Source organism: Phacochoerus africanus, chromosome 9, assembly GCF_016906955.1.
Source record: "Phacochoerus africanus isolate WHEZ1 chromosome 9, ROS_Pafr_v1, whole genome shotgun sequence".
In the NCBI taxonomy this organism is placed as follows: Eukaryota; Metazoa; Chordata; class Mammalia; order Artiodactyla; family Suidae; genus Phacochoerus; species Phacochoerus africanus.
In genome coordinates, this window is record NC_062552.1 from 101,334,920 (window position 1) to 101,350,578 (window position 15,659).

At 47.8% G+C, this 15,659-nt stretch overlaps 1 protein-coding gene across 2 annotated transcripts in view; it reads left to right on the top strand.

Moving 5' to 3' along the window:
• The window catches only part of LOC125135420 (feline leukemia virus subgroup C receptor-related protein 2), a 54,429-nt gene that overhangs the window by 13,504 nt on the left and 25,266 nt on the right, over positions 1 to 15,659 (top strand). For both annotated transcript variants that reach the window (XM_047795564.1, XM_047795563.1), the window contains exon 2: positions 14,385 to 14,526. In XM_047795564.1, the coding sequence (XP_047651520.1) occupies positions 14,385 to 14,526 (142 nt within the window). The remainder of the gene's footprint in view (positions 1 to 14,384; positions 14,527 to 15,659) is intronic.

Genomic DNA, 15,659 nt, shown 5'->3' on the forward strand with positions numbered 1-15,659 from the left:
CTCTCTGGGCAACAACTTCCTTGTCTGTAACAAGAAACCCAGGGCTCACAGGGTGGCCACCCCATTTAAGCGTTAAGCAAGTTGCGAAAGCTCCTGAACTAGATGAGCTTCCGCAAACATTCATTGAGTCCACATCTGTCTTCTCCCACCTCGTCAAACTCAGGTTCTGCAACATTCTTTCTGGAACCTCTGGATTCTCAGCTGCTATCCCAGAAATATTTGCTGACAGATCCTCCCTCCTCCCTGGTGCCATAGGTGGCCTGCTGGCTGTCCACTCTCCTTGCTGATGGGTTAGGTTGAAGCTGGTATCATCACCCTTCTAGAAATGGGTCACCCCCCACAAGACCTTGCTTGTAGAACACAGGCTAGAAGAGGCCATGCCTGGCATGCGGTGGGGGCTGAGGACATGTGGATGGAAAGACGGATGACTGCTGTTCTGGTTTTACACCGGAGCACTGTCTTCTCATTGCTGAAGGAAGATTCTGGAGCACATTCTGTGATTGCCAATGAATAGTGCCTCAACCTTGGCCTCGGGAACCTGGGAGAGATGGTGGGTAGGGAAAGAATGCAGCCTGACCAACCTTCTTACTAAGCTTCTTCACCTTTTATGAAGCTCCTGAGAAAGTTCCCTCCATCTGTTTCCTCACCTCTAAGCACTGGAAGCGGGGTCTCAGGAAGAGCCACAGGTGGTAGAGCCCCTCCTCCTTGGGGCTGGCTGGCTGGGGGAGCCAAGGCCTGGGAAGACCCGGCCACTAAGAGACATTCTCAGCTGCTGGCCTTGGGACAGACATGTCAACAGTGGCATTATCTGCGAAGTAAAGGCAAGTCTTTGGGAATGTTTGGTTCTCCCAAGGCCACTGTGGGGGATAGGAGTTGTATTCAAGGGCCTAGGTGGCCGCCGTTACTTCATTTAGGGACTCCCAGAGGTGTCATTGTCTCCCTGCACTGCTTGACTCACTGTCTAGCAAGAACTTTGATAAGATGGACGGAGTGCCTGTTGCCTACTTTATGACGAGCCAAACTCACTCATCAGGTATAGAACAAACCCCCTGGCAAAGGACCCTCTTCAGATCCTGGTTCATCTTGGGTCTCAGACTGTGTCTCCGGCTGCCTGGCTGCTTGGTGCCTCGTCTTGGCTCAGCCTGGCTCTGTGGGAAGAGAGCAGGGCTGGGAATGGGACTGTCACAAGTCCGGATGTTACCTCACCACCCATTAACTCTGTGACTTCAGCAGGTTGATTAAACTCAGTTGTGAAATGGAGAAAGGGATGGGCCCATCACAAGGCTGTGCTGTGGGTATCCTGTAATTCACCTCAATGGATGGTTTTGAGGCTCAGGTTATGTGCTGAATGTGCAGGTGCCTTGAATGCTGTGACATTTTGTGCAAATGTACCCTTTTAGAATTGTTTTTTTGTTTGTTTTTATTTGTTGTTTGTTTTTTGTATTTTAAATGCCCTTAAAAAAAAAAACAAAAACCAAAAAACAAAAGAACTCTGGAAGTTCCCACTGTGGCGCAGCAGGTTAAAGATCGAGCATTGTCTCTATGGCTGTGGCAGTATGGGTTCAATCCCTAGCCCACAGTAGGTAGAGGATCCAGCATTGATGCAGCTGTTGTGTAGATTGCAGCTACAGCTCGGATTCAGTCCCTGGCTTGGGAACTTCCATATGCCCTGGGTGTGGCCAAAAAAAAAAAAAAGAGAGAGAGAGAGAGAGAGAGAGAGACTCTGAACCTGCCTCATGACACTCAGAGTGAAAGGGCTTCCTGTACACAGATTAGGTCCTATCTATCTGGTAAAGTGGGACCTTGTATTAGAGGCCACTCCCTTGGTTTACAGGGCTCATCATACCTGGCTTGAGAGTCAGCTCCTCATTTCAGAAGACATCCTGGTCATGCTGGCTGTAGGAGCCATGCCCAGAGCCTCTGGGTTCCAAAGCATCGCTGCTGATTTGGTCCTTTTGATCCAAGCCATGCTGCAGCTCCGAGGTTGCAACATTCTGAGGCCTGCCCACCATTCCTTTTGAGGCCCAGAAGGGCTGTTTGCCAGGGGTTGGCACAAAGCAGCTTTTCAGTCTGTGTGCCCTGGATGGCTCCTCTCTTCAGTGTATGAAATGGCAGTGGTGGCAGAACACAGGCCGACTTCATCCCTGCCGTCAGGAGATGGCCCTGGTCTGCCACACCTTCTCCTGTCTCCTTACCCTTCCCAAGTGGCACTGACCTGGGCTAGTGCGTGGGGACCTGTGGGCCTCAGACACCCCTGGTGATGATGTTGGCTTTTCCCTCCCTGAAATTCTTCTCTCTCTCCTTAGGGAAGAGAGTACCCCATTATTTGCTCCAGGAATGCTATGCCCACATTTTCCTGCTACTCCACAAAAACCCATGTCCTTTGCTAGGGTGTGCCTACCCGGACCAGATCGCTGTCCCTTGCCAAAGAGCCACACGGGCCCCTGGCCACATCCAGTCTTTGTTGGTCCTTGAATTCTACTTGTCCTGGATTGCATCCCCTCTGGCCACCTTCCCTGTATCTCCCTACACAACAGCAGATAAGGTGACAAATCAGAGTCCATGAGTGGAGGCCCTCAGCCCCTTGGCCTGTCCATCTCATGAAGTGCATGCAGCCTCGGATTAGCAGCTACACGTCCATTTATAGGGCACAGCCTCTGTCCTTCACTATCAGTTTTTGGGAGCTGTGGTTTCACTGAGACAAGGCACCTCCACCTTCACTTACTGATGGAACACATATTTACGGGGCATCTGCTCTGTGCCACCCAGTGTTCTGAGCTCTGGGGATGCAGCTCTGAAGAGGCAATAGTGAATGGGAAAGAAAAGTTCCTGAGGTCACACTTAAGAGAGACTGGACTGTAAGGCATCCCCTATGGAGTGAGAGCGGGGAAATGTCAGGCCACGTAGGAGAGGAGATGGCCCTGTGTAAGCAGGTGCCTGAGTCCCCAGGCCAGAGCTGACAGTGCTCCTTTCTTGGGGTGGCACTAGATATGGGTGACTTAAGAGTTTTCATGGTGCCAGGTTTAGATTTGTTTTCCTTTCCAGATGTTTCTCTGGGGTCATGAGGCAGGGCTAGTTACCTTATGAAGTTGACTCCTTAGGGAAAAGCTACCTGGAGTCCAGCCTGTCTGTTTCTGGAGGCATACCCTGAACTGGGAGGGACTGGGTCTGGCTTTTGTCAGCACTTTAAGAAACACCTCCCTCTTCCAGGAACTGCCTGTGTGTAAGACACTGGGTCCAGTTTCACCTCTGAAAACCAGAAGGGTGGTGGCTGTCACCAAGAAAGCTCAACCAGACTGAGAGGAAGACTTGGAGGGTTAGAAACATCTTGTCACATAAACTCCTTTTAGGAATGACAGCACGTGACATTGCAGACAAAGCAGACAGTTCTGCTTTGGGCTGTTTTACCATCTGTCACCAGGCAAGGAGGGATTAGTTTGAATGTGGCATCAGCACAGCGGACAGTCTAGGTCCGTCCGTTGGCTGCTTCGGGCTGGCGTCTGGGACGGGGCTGTTGGAAGTGCCAGCGTGTCTAAGTGGAGTTTACACTGTCTCCACAATGGAGACAGTGAGTCTGCGTCCTGCCCCTTTCCTGGCTTGGCAGTTAGAAATATGCCTCTCGTTTTTCCTCTTCTCCAGTTGAGTCTTAGGGGAAGTTCTAGGAGCCTGTGGTCGTTGGCCATCAGCTCTGTCATTAGAGGGACCCCCGAGAAGCCGGCAGTGAGGCCGGCGCTCAGGAGAGGGCAGCAGAAGAGCCTTGGCATCTGATCTCACCTAGACCAGGACTGAGCCTTTGCAGGTGTCACCACAAGGACAGTTCCAAGCGGAACACCTACCCCTAAGGAGGTATGTGTGTTCCAGGAGGCTCTTGAGTTGATGACTGAAAGCAGCACAAATATGAGGCTTAGCTAAAAAAAAGAAAAAAATGAAGCCCTTTGTCAATATTCCTTTTTTTTTTTTTTTTTTCCAATCAAAAAATTTCCCTGTAGACCTCAGGCCCCTCCCCTAAACTTAGGGCCTTCTCTGTTTAGAGCCCAGAGTACCTCTGCTCTTTAATACCTTGCACTTCCTGAGGATACAGAGGAAACCCAGCCCAGGCTGTAGGCTAAGATCAAGGTGTACTGGCTACTTTGAAGCTTGGTAAGGTGGGTTCTTTGTCTTGCATCTCTTGTCTCCTCCCTTACCTTGTAGTGTGGCGCTAGGTATCAGTAAATATTAAGTGTGGGTTTGAGGGCGGGTAGTTGATCAGCCTGTATCATAATAGCCTCCATGTCTCGTCTTGGAGAGGCCCAAATTGGTGTCCTTCCACGTTGCATCTGCTTTCTTTTTGTGATAAACCCTTGTAATTCAGCAAACTGCTACTGTGCACAACTTGTTTGCTGTAAAGGAGACTAGAAATTCTTGAGTTAGATTTGAGCTGCACATTTCTGAAGGTTATCTCTTTATTGAGAAGGTATTTCTGAGCCCCATCTCCGTTCTTGGCGTTGCGCTGGGCATGGTGTGGGGAGGGGTTGCACAAGGAAATGCTGGTCAATGTCCCCATCCTCACAGCATTAAAATCTAGCTGGGGAGCCAGCAAACACCCTACATGGAAAACAAGCAAAAGACACATTGCATAAGAATGAAAAAATGCCATAGCGTGAGACTAAGTGGTCAACATAACAGACCGTAGCTGGAGACACCTCTCCTGATTGCTTCATCCAATAGCTGGACACGTGGGAGGTGCTTGAATGATGAAATTGAGCCTGCAAAGACTGTAGGAGTTGTCAGAAGGGCCGTTGCTTCTGTTTTATTCAACCAGTTTCATCAAAGCATTTGGAATCAGAGTGCCGTGGGCTTGAATCTCTGTTCTGCCATTAGAAATTGGGTGACCTTGGGCAAGTTAGAGTTTTCTCATCTGTAAAAACCTAACCAGAGATAACCCTGCCAACTTTACGGGGTGGTTGTAAGGTATTAACTGAAGTAATGTGTGAAAAATCATTTAGCACGCTGTCTAGGACACAGTACTCTGTGTGTGTATGCAAAAGTTGACTTCCTTCTAGTTTGAATAATGGCCGAGACCTGAGCATTTAGCCACATTGTTAAGGCTTCAGATATTGTACCCATGGCTTGAGCTTGAAGCCCAGCCTATGACAAGCTACTTAAATGCTAGTTTTCTCAGTTTTAAAACAGAGACTACAAAAGAGAGAGAGAGAGAGAGAGAGAGTGTGTGTGTGTGTGTGTGTGTGTGAGAGAGAGAGAGACAGTGCCTAGGACGCCAGCTGTGGTGTGGCCCACACAGTGCATCAGCCCTGATTCACTATTCTTTCCTTTCCTGGGCATCAGTTACTACAGGCTGTGCTGATCTCACTAGTTTCTGCCTCCTGCCTTTCCCTACCCTCGTTCTAGCAGAGGACTGAGGAAATCAGAGTGTCAGGGTTGTATAAGCCACCAGCACAGGCACAGATTTGAGGACAAACCTTGTGATTGGGAAGGGACTCTAAGAAAGTCTAGAGTTGACCAGCTGTGACCCTGCTTCCCAGGTTCTTAGGGACTAAGCTTAGCCTTTAAAATCCATAAACCCCTTTCATGGGTGATTTCCCCCTAAATCAATGGGATTGTTTTTGTTTCTAAAGGTCTGCTACTCCTTAAGCCTGAGTTGGCCTTTTGAGAAGAAGCCAAAGGCTTGGATTTGGGAATTTCGAAAAATACAGTCATGTGCATGGGCTTTGCGTGCACATTAGCGCGGCCCATGGTGAGTTCCTGGGAGCTGCCTGGGTGGCTGGGAGCTCGTCCTCATGTAAACTGTTCACCTTCAGTGTCTCAGTGCCCAGCAGCCACCTTGTTCTCCTTGCTTCTTTCAGGGGCATCCAAGTCGCACCCCAGGACGCCCTGAGCCTCGTCCACCGGTCCTGTGCTTCAGGGTGCCTTCACTCTAGCCGAGTCCCGTAAGGGGGGACCTGGAGCCTCTAGGCATCGTTTTGCCCAGATTAGCAATTCCCTAATAACTTGTTCAGTAGATGTAGACAATGTCTGGGTGACAGTGGCCAAGAGGAGAGAGAGGCATTAATATTAGCAGGATTAGGTACTGAGTGTGCAGACTGGCCTCAGTAGCACCATCTTGGTGGTGCTTAAATGTCCACGCCAGGTGTGGGGGTAGGGATGGGGCCTGAGTGTTGAAATCACTTCCGAGTTAGTTCTGTGTGTAACTCCCACATGGATGTGGTCCTGGGAGACAGGCTATAGCAGTGGCCTCCCTGCTGGCGCCCTGCTGTCCACGCCTGAGGTACCAGGGTCCACATGCAGCCCCAGGAGTGGGTGGGTGTGTTTTGTATGGGGTGGAAGTGAGACATACTGCGTTTACAGCACATTTTAGTTCCCATAAATTCTGCGTGGAGTTAAATGTTCCTTTATATAGTAACATTTTCTTACATTTGTCTGTGTAGCTTAAGTTTTCCTCCCCTGTTGTATTTGTGACCTTAGTGTCCCATTAGTCTTTGGATCATTAGGGCCATTGCTAGTGTACCTAGACATGTGTAGATACACACTTGAGCCTGGTCACCCATCACATGAAAACACCCTGGTGGAGGGTTGCGTCATGCTCTGTGCATTAAGACTCCTTGTATAAGGCAATCAGCTTTAAGTAAACCTGGTATATGAAAATCTAAATCGATCCTAAATTTATCTTTTATGTGGCACTGATTTTAAAACAACCTCCAGCCCCTTTTTCTTTTCTTTTTTTTTAACTTAGGTGTTTCAGTTTATACTTTTATTTTATTTTATTTGGCTACACCTGTGGCTTGTGGAAGATCCCAGGCCAGGAATCGAACCCACATCACAGCAGCACAGCAACCCAAGCTGCTACAGGGACAATGCTGGATCCTTAACCCACTGTGACACAGGGGAACTTGCCCAACCATGTTTATTAATTGATTTATTTTTATTTATGTATATATTTTTTTAATAGCACACTCACTCTTGCCTAGACATTGGTTTCTAGCCACATCTTTCCTATGTCTGGGCTTACATCTGATCTGGAAGGAAGTGATGTTTTCCTGACATGTCATTGAACTGAAGCCCACTCATTCCATGCCCATTTATCCAGTCAACTCTGTTCTGTTGACCAGGCCCCAGACCAAGGTCACAAAAGAGGCTGAAAGCCAAAGGATTAGAGGAGTTGGGGCGAGGAGCTCAGGCCTCCCTGGGATGGTCGAGGAAAACCCGGCAAAGGAATTGAGGTTGAGATGGGCTCTCAGAGATTCAAAGAGGGAGACCTTTGCAAGCAGTGAATCTGCTGGGGTAAGGGTGGAGGCCAGATGATGAAAGGTTGCCATTGTGAATCCTTCAAACTGGGGACATTCAGGGCAGCGGATGGAGATGGGACTGGAGGTGAGGAAAGCCGAGAACAGCAGGCTGAGGGGTTTGGACGAGGTCATCCCTGGAAGAGCGCTGGCTCCTTGCAGGTCCTTGGGCAGGAGCGCGTGGTCAGAGCAGCCGAGGAGTGTGCGGCTGGGTGAGCTGTGCAGGCTGGTGGGGGAGGGGTCACAGCCCCTGAAAGGGGGCGGGGCACAGAGGGAAAGAGGGCATCCTGGGAAAACTGGGGAGGGGCTGGGACAGCGTGGGCCTGGGAGGGCAGAGGCAAGGGGGACTGAGAGATGTGAAAGGGCAGAGAGAGGGGGCTGGATGAGGCGGAGGGCCAGGGGAGGTGGTTGTGGGGCTGCCATGGGTCAACCAGCACATCTCCTGGAGTCTCCTCCAGGGGGTCTCCTCCCCTGCCTGCCGCCTTTGCTGGGAGAGGGTGCGGGGTGGGGAGCCCTCCTGATGTAAAGCGTTCTGCTGAGTAGTCCATGCAGATGAGCTCTGAGCCCTCAGAGCGACCCCCTGAGCTGGATGGTAAGGACCAGGCAGTACCTTCCTTTGTGGATTAGGAAACGGGCACAGACAGAACTAACTTGGCAACATCAGACATTAGTAACCGGCAGAGCTGGGATGTGACTCAGACCTTTCTGATCCCGGAGCCTGAGCCCTTAACTACGGTATAGAATAATGACGTCTCTGAGGGATGTTGGGGTGGAAAGGAGGAGGGTGTGGGGTTCATTCTGAAACAGTGTTCCCTCTTAAAATGAATCAATTGGGTGTGAGCTCCTTGAGGAGAAAGGTCAGCCCCTGATTAGGCCATAAGGAGGCCAGGGGCTCTGCTGCAGGGAAAGCTGCTGACCCAGTCGGGGGACATTTCTGATCACTGGCTCCAGAAAGCCAGGTCCTGTGAGCCCTGAAATATGAGAGATATGTATCCTGATCTGGTGACAGTGTCCAGGGGAAAGGAATGAGGCAATGGGGTTCAGCCTCGGGGCTGAGAGTGGGCTCATCTTCCTCTGACTGGGAGGGTGCCTGGAGGAGGATGGGGCCAAGGAGGAATGAGGTCGGGTGGGTGAGAACCTGCTTGCCAGGCGGTTGCCTCCTCCCAAGAGGCGCATCCTCCTGCTGGCCAGTAGGCTGGCTCAGGAGGATGAGGTGCCTGGGACTCTAGCAGAGGGCTAAGATGGGGGCTAGTGGTCTCTCCTTGTTCCCCTAGGACTGAGCCCTCACCACGCGGTTGACACAGAGCGCCCTGGCTTTTGTGGGAGCCCTGGGGTCTTCCTTCAATGGCCTGAACCTGTTCATGACCAGGCAGCATTAGGAAGGCAGCTTTGTACCAGGGTTCTGATTCAGTCATAACTTGGGGCTTTGCAGGGGTGCCCCACGTGGATGGTGATGGGGACAGTGGTTCTGTGAGCTGACAGAACACCTGTCATGTTGTCTGATGGGTTAAGTGTGGACATCTTACCGCAGATGCAGCCTGGTGGTTTTCTGGGTTTATTTTTGCTCTGCCAAGTACATGAGCCAGAATGACAAGTAACCCTGTTGTATAGCACAGGGAACTGTATTTAATCACTTGTGATGGAAGATAATGTGGGCAAAAATGTATGTAAATGTATAACTGGGGCACTTTGTTGTACAGCAGAAATTGACAGAACATTATAAATCAACTATAATAAAATTTAAAAAATAAAAAAATTAAAAACAGGAGTTCCCATTGTGGCACAATGGAAACGAATCTGACTAGGAACCATGAGGTTGCAGGTTCGATCCCTGGCCTCTCTCAGTGGGTTAAGGATCCGGCGTTGCCATGAGCTGTGGTGTAGGTCACAGACGTGGCTTGGATTCCACGTTGTTGTGGCTGTGGCATAGGCTGGCAGCTGTAGCTCCCATTTGACCCCTATCCTGGGAACCTCCAGATGCCGTGGGTGTGGCCCTAAAAAGCAAAAAATAAATACAAATAAAAAACAAGCAGAAAAAAATAGAATGACAAGTGATGCGTGAGACAAAGTATGGCTTCTTCCTGTCACCAGAAGCCTTCAGGCCGCACAGGGATGTTTTTAACAGTGACATTTGTCCTGGAAGTGCTTGTGACCACTGCTCTTACAACAGTGTTTAGATATCACCCTTGAGTTAGTTGGCAGAAAGGGCAAAAATCAAATCAAAAATAAAGATTGAATATCTCTGTCTGCTAATCCATCCTTCATTCACTTTTTTTGTTGTTGTTCATTTTAGGACTGCACTCGCAGCATAAGGAGGTTCCCATGCTAGGGGTTGAATCAGAGCACTACACCACAGCCACAGCCACAACGGATCCTTAACCCACTGAGTGAGGCCAGGGCTTGAACCTGCGTCCTCATGGATGCTGGTCAGATTTGGTTCCGCTGAGCCATGATGGGAACTCCCATTTACCCAATTTTGATTAAACTTCTTGCTTTGGGGTGAAGTGAATCCATATGATTAGGCTCATAGGCTCTGAAGAGCTCAGATTGTAACTTGTGTATCGTGTGTTTGTCTGTGTATTGTATGTTTTGCCATGAGTGTATTTTGTTGAGGAGGATAAAACTAGAACAAATGCTGGGGTGTAAGGCAGGTCAAAACCAGTCAGCAGTGATGTTTAATAATTTGTTCATGGCCCAGGTCTCTGGTTTTCTGTGAACGCGAGAAAGGTGCAGGCCAGCCCCAGAGAGCAGCATTCTCCCAATTCCTTAAATTCTTCTTGCACTGACTTGGGCTGCGGGTCTCTGGTTTTTACCTGGGTGGTTTCCTATCAGATGCTTGACAGAACTCAAAGGAGTGAAAATATGGCTTCCTTGTTGCCTAGTATCACGCCATTTCCTGGGAGGCGGGAGGTGAGCTGGGGCCCGAAATCAGGCAGAACTGGTTTAGGAGCTCACCTCTTCAGCTGTCTGCAATGTGTGACCCTAGGCTGGATGCCGACCGTCAGTTTTTCTCATTTTTGTCTTCGTTGTAAAAATTCTTGGCTTAGGAATTCCCTTGAGGGCACAGTGGGTAAAGGATCCAGCATTGTCACTGCTGTGGTTTGGGTTGCAACTGTGGCACAGGTTTGATCCCTGGCCCTGGAACTTTTGCATGCTGCAGGTGTGGCCAAAAAATGCTGGGTTAAAAGAAAAAGATAAGTTATATTAGATACTCAGTGCCTAGTAGATGCTCAAAAACTAGTTGGCCATCCTACCGGCTTCCCATAGTCTCCCACACTCTTTTTTTTTTTTTTCCTTACTACTGTGAGTAGAGTGTGGTTTGTAGGAAGAATGCGGACTCCAATGGGCAGACCCGTGTGATTCTGCCAGCTTAGTGTAGACAAGGTCTTCCACTAACATCCATCCGTTTAACTGTCTAACCAGCCGCCATGACTGAGTACCTGCTAAGAGACAGACATAGGAACTAGTTGCTGGGTGTAGAGCTATGCACACTTACCGAACATAGCTTTCAAGAGGCAGGGAAAAGGGAGTTCTTGTCATGGCTCAGTGGTAACAAACCCAGCTAGTATCTTTGAGGACTTGAGTTCGATCTGTAGTTCCACTCAGTGGGTTAAGGATCTGGCGCTGCCGTGAACTGAGATGTGGCTCAGATCCCACGTGGCTGTGGCTGTGGTGCAGGCTGGCAGCTGCAGTACTGATTTAGCCCCTAGCCTGGAAACTTCCACATGCCACAGGTATGGCCCTAAAAAAGACCAAAAAAAAAAAAAAAAGGCAGGAAAATAAAATAACCAAAATAAAAAAGAGGCAGCAGTTTACAGTCCAATCCCTATGTTTCAATTTCCACACTGGGCATGAAAGAACTGCCAGAGCCGATTTCCTCCTGGAGAAAAGTCACTGCGAGACAGTATCGCTACCTGGCCAGGGTTACCTTGAGCGCCCACACTGGCTGCCCACACCACATAGGCTTACACGCCACCCACACAGGCTTAGGATGTGGACGGAGAGTGGGGTGGGACCTCTGATGGGTCAGGCATGTAGCTGGGAGGACTTACCTCTTGAGGCAGAAGTTCACTAGGAATTGGGTCACCCTACATCAGGGTCCTTTTGAGAATGAAAGGATTCCAGGACCTTGAATGATGCCCCATATGTTCCCTCATTCTTATAAAAGGGATCCGCTGGGATACTATGTAACTTCTAGATCTGCAACTTCAGAGCACTTGGGAGGCCAGCTAGGGCACAGTGGCTCAAGTTTCTGGCTCTGAAGGTGGCATTTGTACCTCTGCCTATGGGCAATTTTTACCTTCAGTGTCTTGGAGATCAGCAGTTAAAAAACTGGACTCCAAGTCTGACACATGTGTGTGAGCGAGGATCAGATAAAGTTCCAAGGACTTGAATATCTTCTCTTGTGGAGGAGCTGCACCCTCGGGCCTTCCTCAAGGCTCTTAGCCCTGAAAGGTACTGCCAGCCCCAAGGAAGAGGAACTTCCCAGAGATAGCAGGAGACCTGTTTTCTTTTCTTTTTTAAAAAAAAAATTTTATTGAAATACAGTTGGCTTATAATGTATTAGTTTCAGGTGTGCAGCAAAGTGACTTAGTTATATATATATATATTCTTCTATTACATTCCCTTCCATTATAGGTTATTATAGGATGGTGAGTATATTTTCCTGTGCTATGCAGTAGGTCCTTGTGGTTATCTGTAAGAGCTCTGTTTTCTTATCCCTATTCTTTTTTTTTTTTTTTTTTTTTTTACAGCCACACCGACAGCACATGGAAGTTCTCAGGCTAGGGGTTGAATCAGAGCTGCAGCCAGCCTACACCACAGACACTGCAACATCAGATCCGAGCCACATCTGTGACTTACACCACAGCTCACAGCAATGCTGGATCCTTTAACCCACTGAGCGAGGCCAGGGATCAAACCCACATCCTCATGGGTACTAGTCTGGTCCTTAACCTGCTAAGCCACAACAGAAACTCCCCATCTCGATTCTTTCCAGAACTCTTATAACCCTGAATGAGTCACTTACCTACCTACCAAATCTTAACGTCCCTTGGCCTCCATTTGGTCTTCCAATAATCGAAACAAGTTGTGATAGAGGATGAGAAAGGAACTCTCAAACTATTAACATTCTGTAATTTCAACCCATAAATATCACCATTCTTGTTCCCCTTTGTATCTTTCTTTTGAATCACCCTGCCTCACTAGATTGTAAAGCTCCATGAAGCAGAAACCCTGCCATGTACATCACTGTACTCCCTGAAAAAATGTAGCAGAATACGTTACACATAGTAGATGCATTAAAGACCAGTTTGAGGGACTTCCCGTCATGGCACAGTGGGTAACAAATCCGACTAGGAATCATGAGGTTGAGGTTTCCATCCCTGGCTTGCTCAGTGGGTTAAGGATCCGGCGTTGCCGTGAGCTGTGGTGTAGGTTGCAGACATGGCTCGGATCCCGCATTGCTGTGGCTCTGGAGTAGGCTGGTGGCTACAGCTCCGATTAGACCCCTAGCCTGGGAACCTCCATATGCAGCGGGTGCGGCCCTAAAAAGACAAAAGACACACACAAAAAATATATATATGCCAGTTTGATTTGTTGATTATATAGTGGTATACATTGGAAAAACCCTGTGCTGAGACTACTGAGGGTTTTTGAGAATATTCCAGAGTTGAGAAAGGAACTACCCTGAATGGCTGTCATTGACAGGCTGGAAAATCAATCAGAATCATCAGCTGATAATTGGTGTTAACTGGCCTGAAAGCAGATTGCTTCTCTATTTGCAGTTGCTTTCAAGTTCAAGAAAGGAAAATTGGCACCTAGGACAAAAGATGTTGGCTTCTCTCGTCTTAGAATCAGAGGCTTATTTGAATTCCCATGCTGTTTTCCAAGTTCTGCCTTGGTATTTCATGTGACAGAAGGTTTGGGGAGTTGTATCAGAGCCAGTTACTCCTGAATCAAGGCAGTTCTGACCTTGGGAACACCCAGGGCATGTTATCTGTCAGGCTGCTGGAGTTTGAACTCCAACACAGATATGAGATGTTTCAATTTGTTGATATGGATGTGTGTGTGTGTGTGTGTGTGTGTTACACAATACAGCCAGTTTCTGTGTGCCCTTGTCTTGTGTGTATAACTTCGTGCAGTAGTTTGTGACTTTACACCACAGATGCTTTGTAATTATAAGATACACAATGAACTTAAGCATTTACATTGTAATTATGGTGACAACCTTAGGCTTCCATCTCTTATTGAATGCAAGTTTGGGGGGCTGTAGTGTGTATAATTTTCCGTCAGCTGATCTTTCAGCTCCAGGTTAACAGATTCAGTGAAATCAAAAATTTAAGTGGCACCAAGAGTTCCCATTATGGCGCAGCAGAAACAAATCCGACTAGGAACTGTGAGGTTGAGGGTTCGATCCCTGGCCTCACTCAGCGGGTTAAGGATCTGGCATTGCCACGAGCTGGGCTGTAGGTCACAGATGTGGCTTGGATCCCGTGTTGCTGTGACTATGGTAGGCCGGCAGCTACAGTTTCAACTTAACCCCTAGCCTGGGAACCTCCATATACTGTGAATGCGGCCCTAAAAAGCAAAACAAACAAACAATCTTTTTCTAGGTATTAATAGTGAGGGTGGCTAGGGGTGTATGAGTTGATTTGTCAATCAAAAGAAAGATCTCTGGAAGTTCCCGTTGTGCCTCAGCAATGACTGATCCAACTAGTATCCATGAGGACCTGTATTCAATCTCTGGCCTCCTCAGTAGGTTAAGGATCTAGCGTTCCTGTGAGCTGTGGTGTAGGTCACAGAAGCAGCTCTGATGTGAGTTGCCGTGTCATGTGTAGGCTGGCACCTACAGTTCTGATTCAGTCCTTAGCCTGGGAACTTCCATATGTCACAGGTATGGTCCCAAAAAGACCAAAAAAAAAAAAAAAAGAGAGAGAGAAAGAGACAGATCTCTGGTATCTTGAGGAGGGAACCATCACTGCTCCAGTTTTAAATTTTTTTTTAAAAAATTGCAGGTTATGGATTCTTACTAGGAGTCTCTTAAATGTGTGCTGTTATCTCTTGGCCATTGGTCCTATCATTGATTGTCTCTGTCTTCTGTAGCTTGGAATTGCCATTGGATTCTTGGTCCCTCCTGTCTTGGTGCCCAACATCAAAGACAAGGCTGAGCTGGCCTACCACATCAGCATCATGTTCTACATTATAGCAGGGGTGGCCACTCTGCTTTTCATCCTTGTCGTCATCGGTAAGGTCATCAGTACATTTAAGAAGGGGTGCGGGAGGCCGGGGACCCTTGGGTCAGGGCCTTGTAAACATGACTCTCAAACACCATTCTAGGTACCATGTATTCTATAAAATATATTTGCAGAAACAGGAAGCCAGGCCTCTAGTGGACTTCAAGTGTTTTAGCCTGAGTAGTTACTGGCAGTAGAGTGCTAGCTGGGCCTGTATACTTTGTTAGCTGCTCACTAAAGGTTAGTTGTCATTCACCAGCTCCCCAGCATGACCTCATTAGAATTAAGGGTCAGCCTGCCAATCTCCCTGATGAAGCCCCAGTGAGCCCATCATAGGCCCTGTGCTGAGCGTGTCTGACCTCACTGACTCCTCCACAGCCCTGTAGACAAGGTACCATTATCAGCCTCACTTAACAAAGAGGAAACTGAGACTTGAAGGGAGTTAAAGACATTATTCAAGATTAGGTAGCAAGTGGCAGAGACTGGAGTCAAGCCTAAGCTTATTTTACTCCATACTCTAAATTTCTGGAACAAAAGAAAACAAAACAAGATTAACCCCAAAGCGCTGATACTCTCATACATTCACCTGAGAATGCCTGGGGATTACATTTTAAAATGCTCTTTATTTATTTCAGAAAAATTTTTTATTAAAGTATAGTTGATTTACAGTGTTGTGCCAGTTTCTGCTGCACAGCAGTGTGACTCAGTCATCCATATATACACATTCTCTTTTTTTCTATATTCTTCCATCATGGTCTATCCCAGGACACTGGATAGAGTTCCCTGTGCTATACAGTAAAATGCTTTTTAAAAATGTTTGTAAGATATGCTTATTATGGAAAAATGTAGAAAATTGTGACCCATTTACTTAGACTTATATCAGTTGATGCCAACTACCAACCCCAGAGAACTGCTATTAATTAGTTGTATGTATATTTAATCCTTGAGATATTTGGCTAGGGTAATTTATATCCTCATTTATCATCTGAGTGATATGCTCGGGCTCTGATACATTCAAAAAGAATGTAGGAGAGGTTTTCATTTCAATGAGTCACTCACCTGTCTCCAGGGTAAACCAGCTTTCTTCCTAATATCTGAAATTCTACCCGACATGTTAAAGGTTTCATTCCTTCCTGCCAGCCTC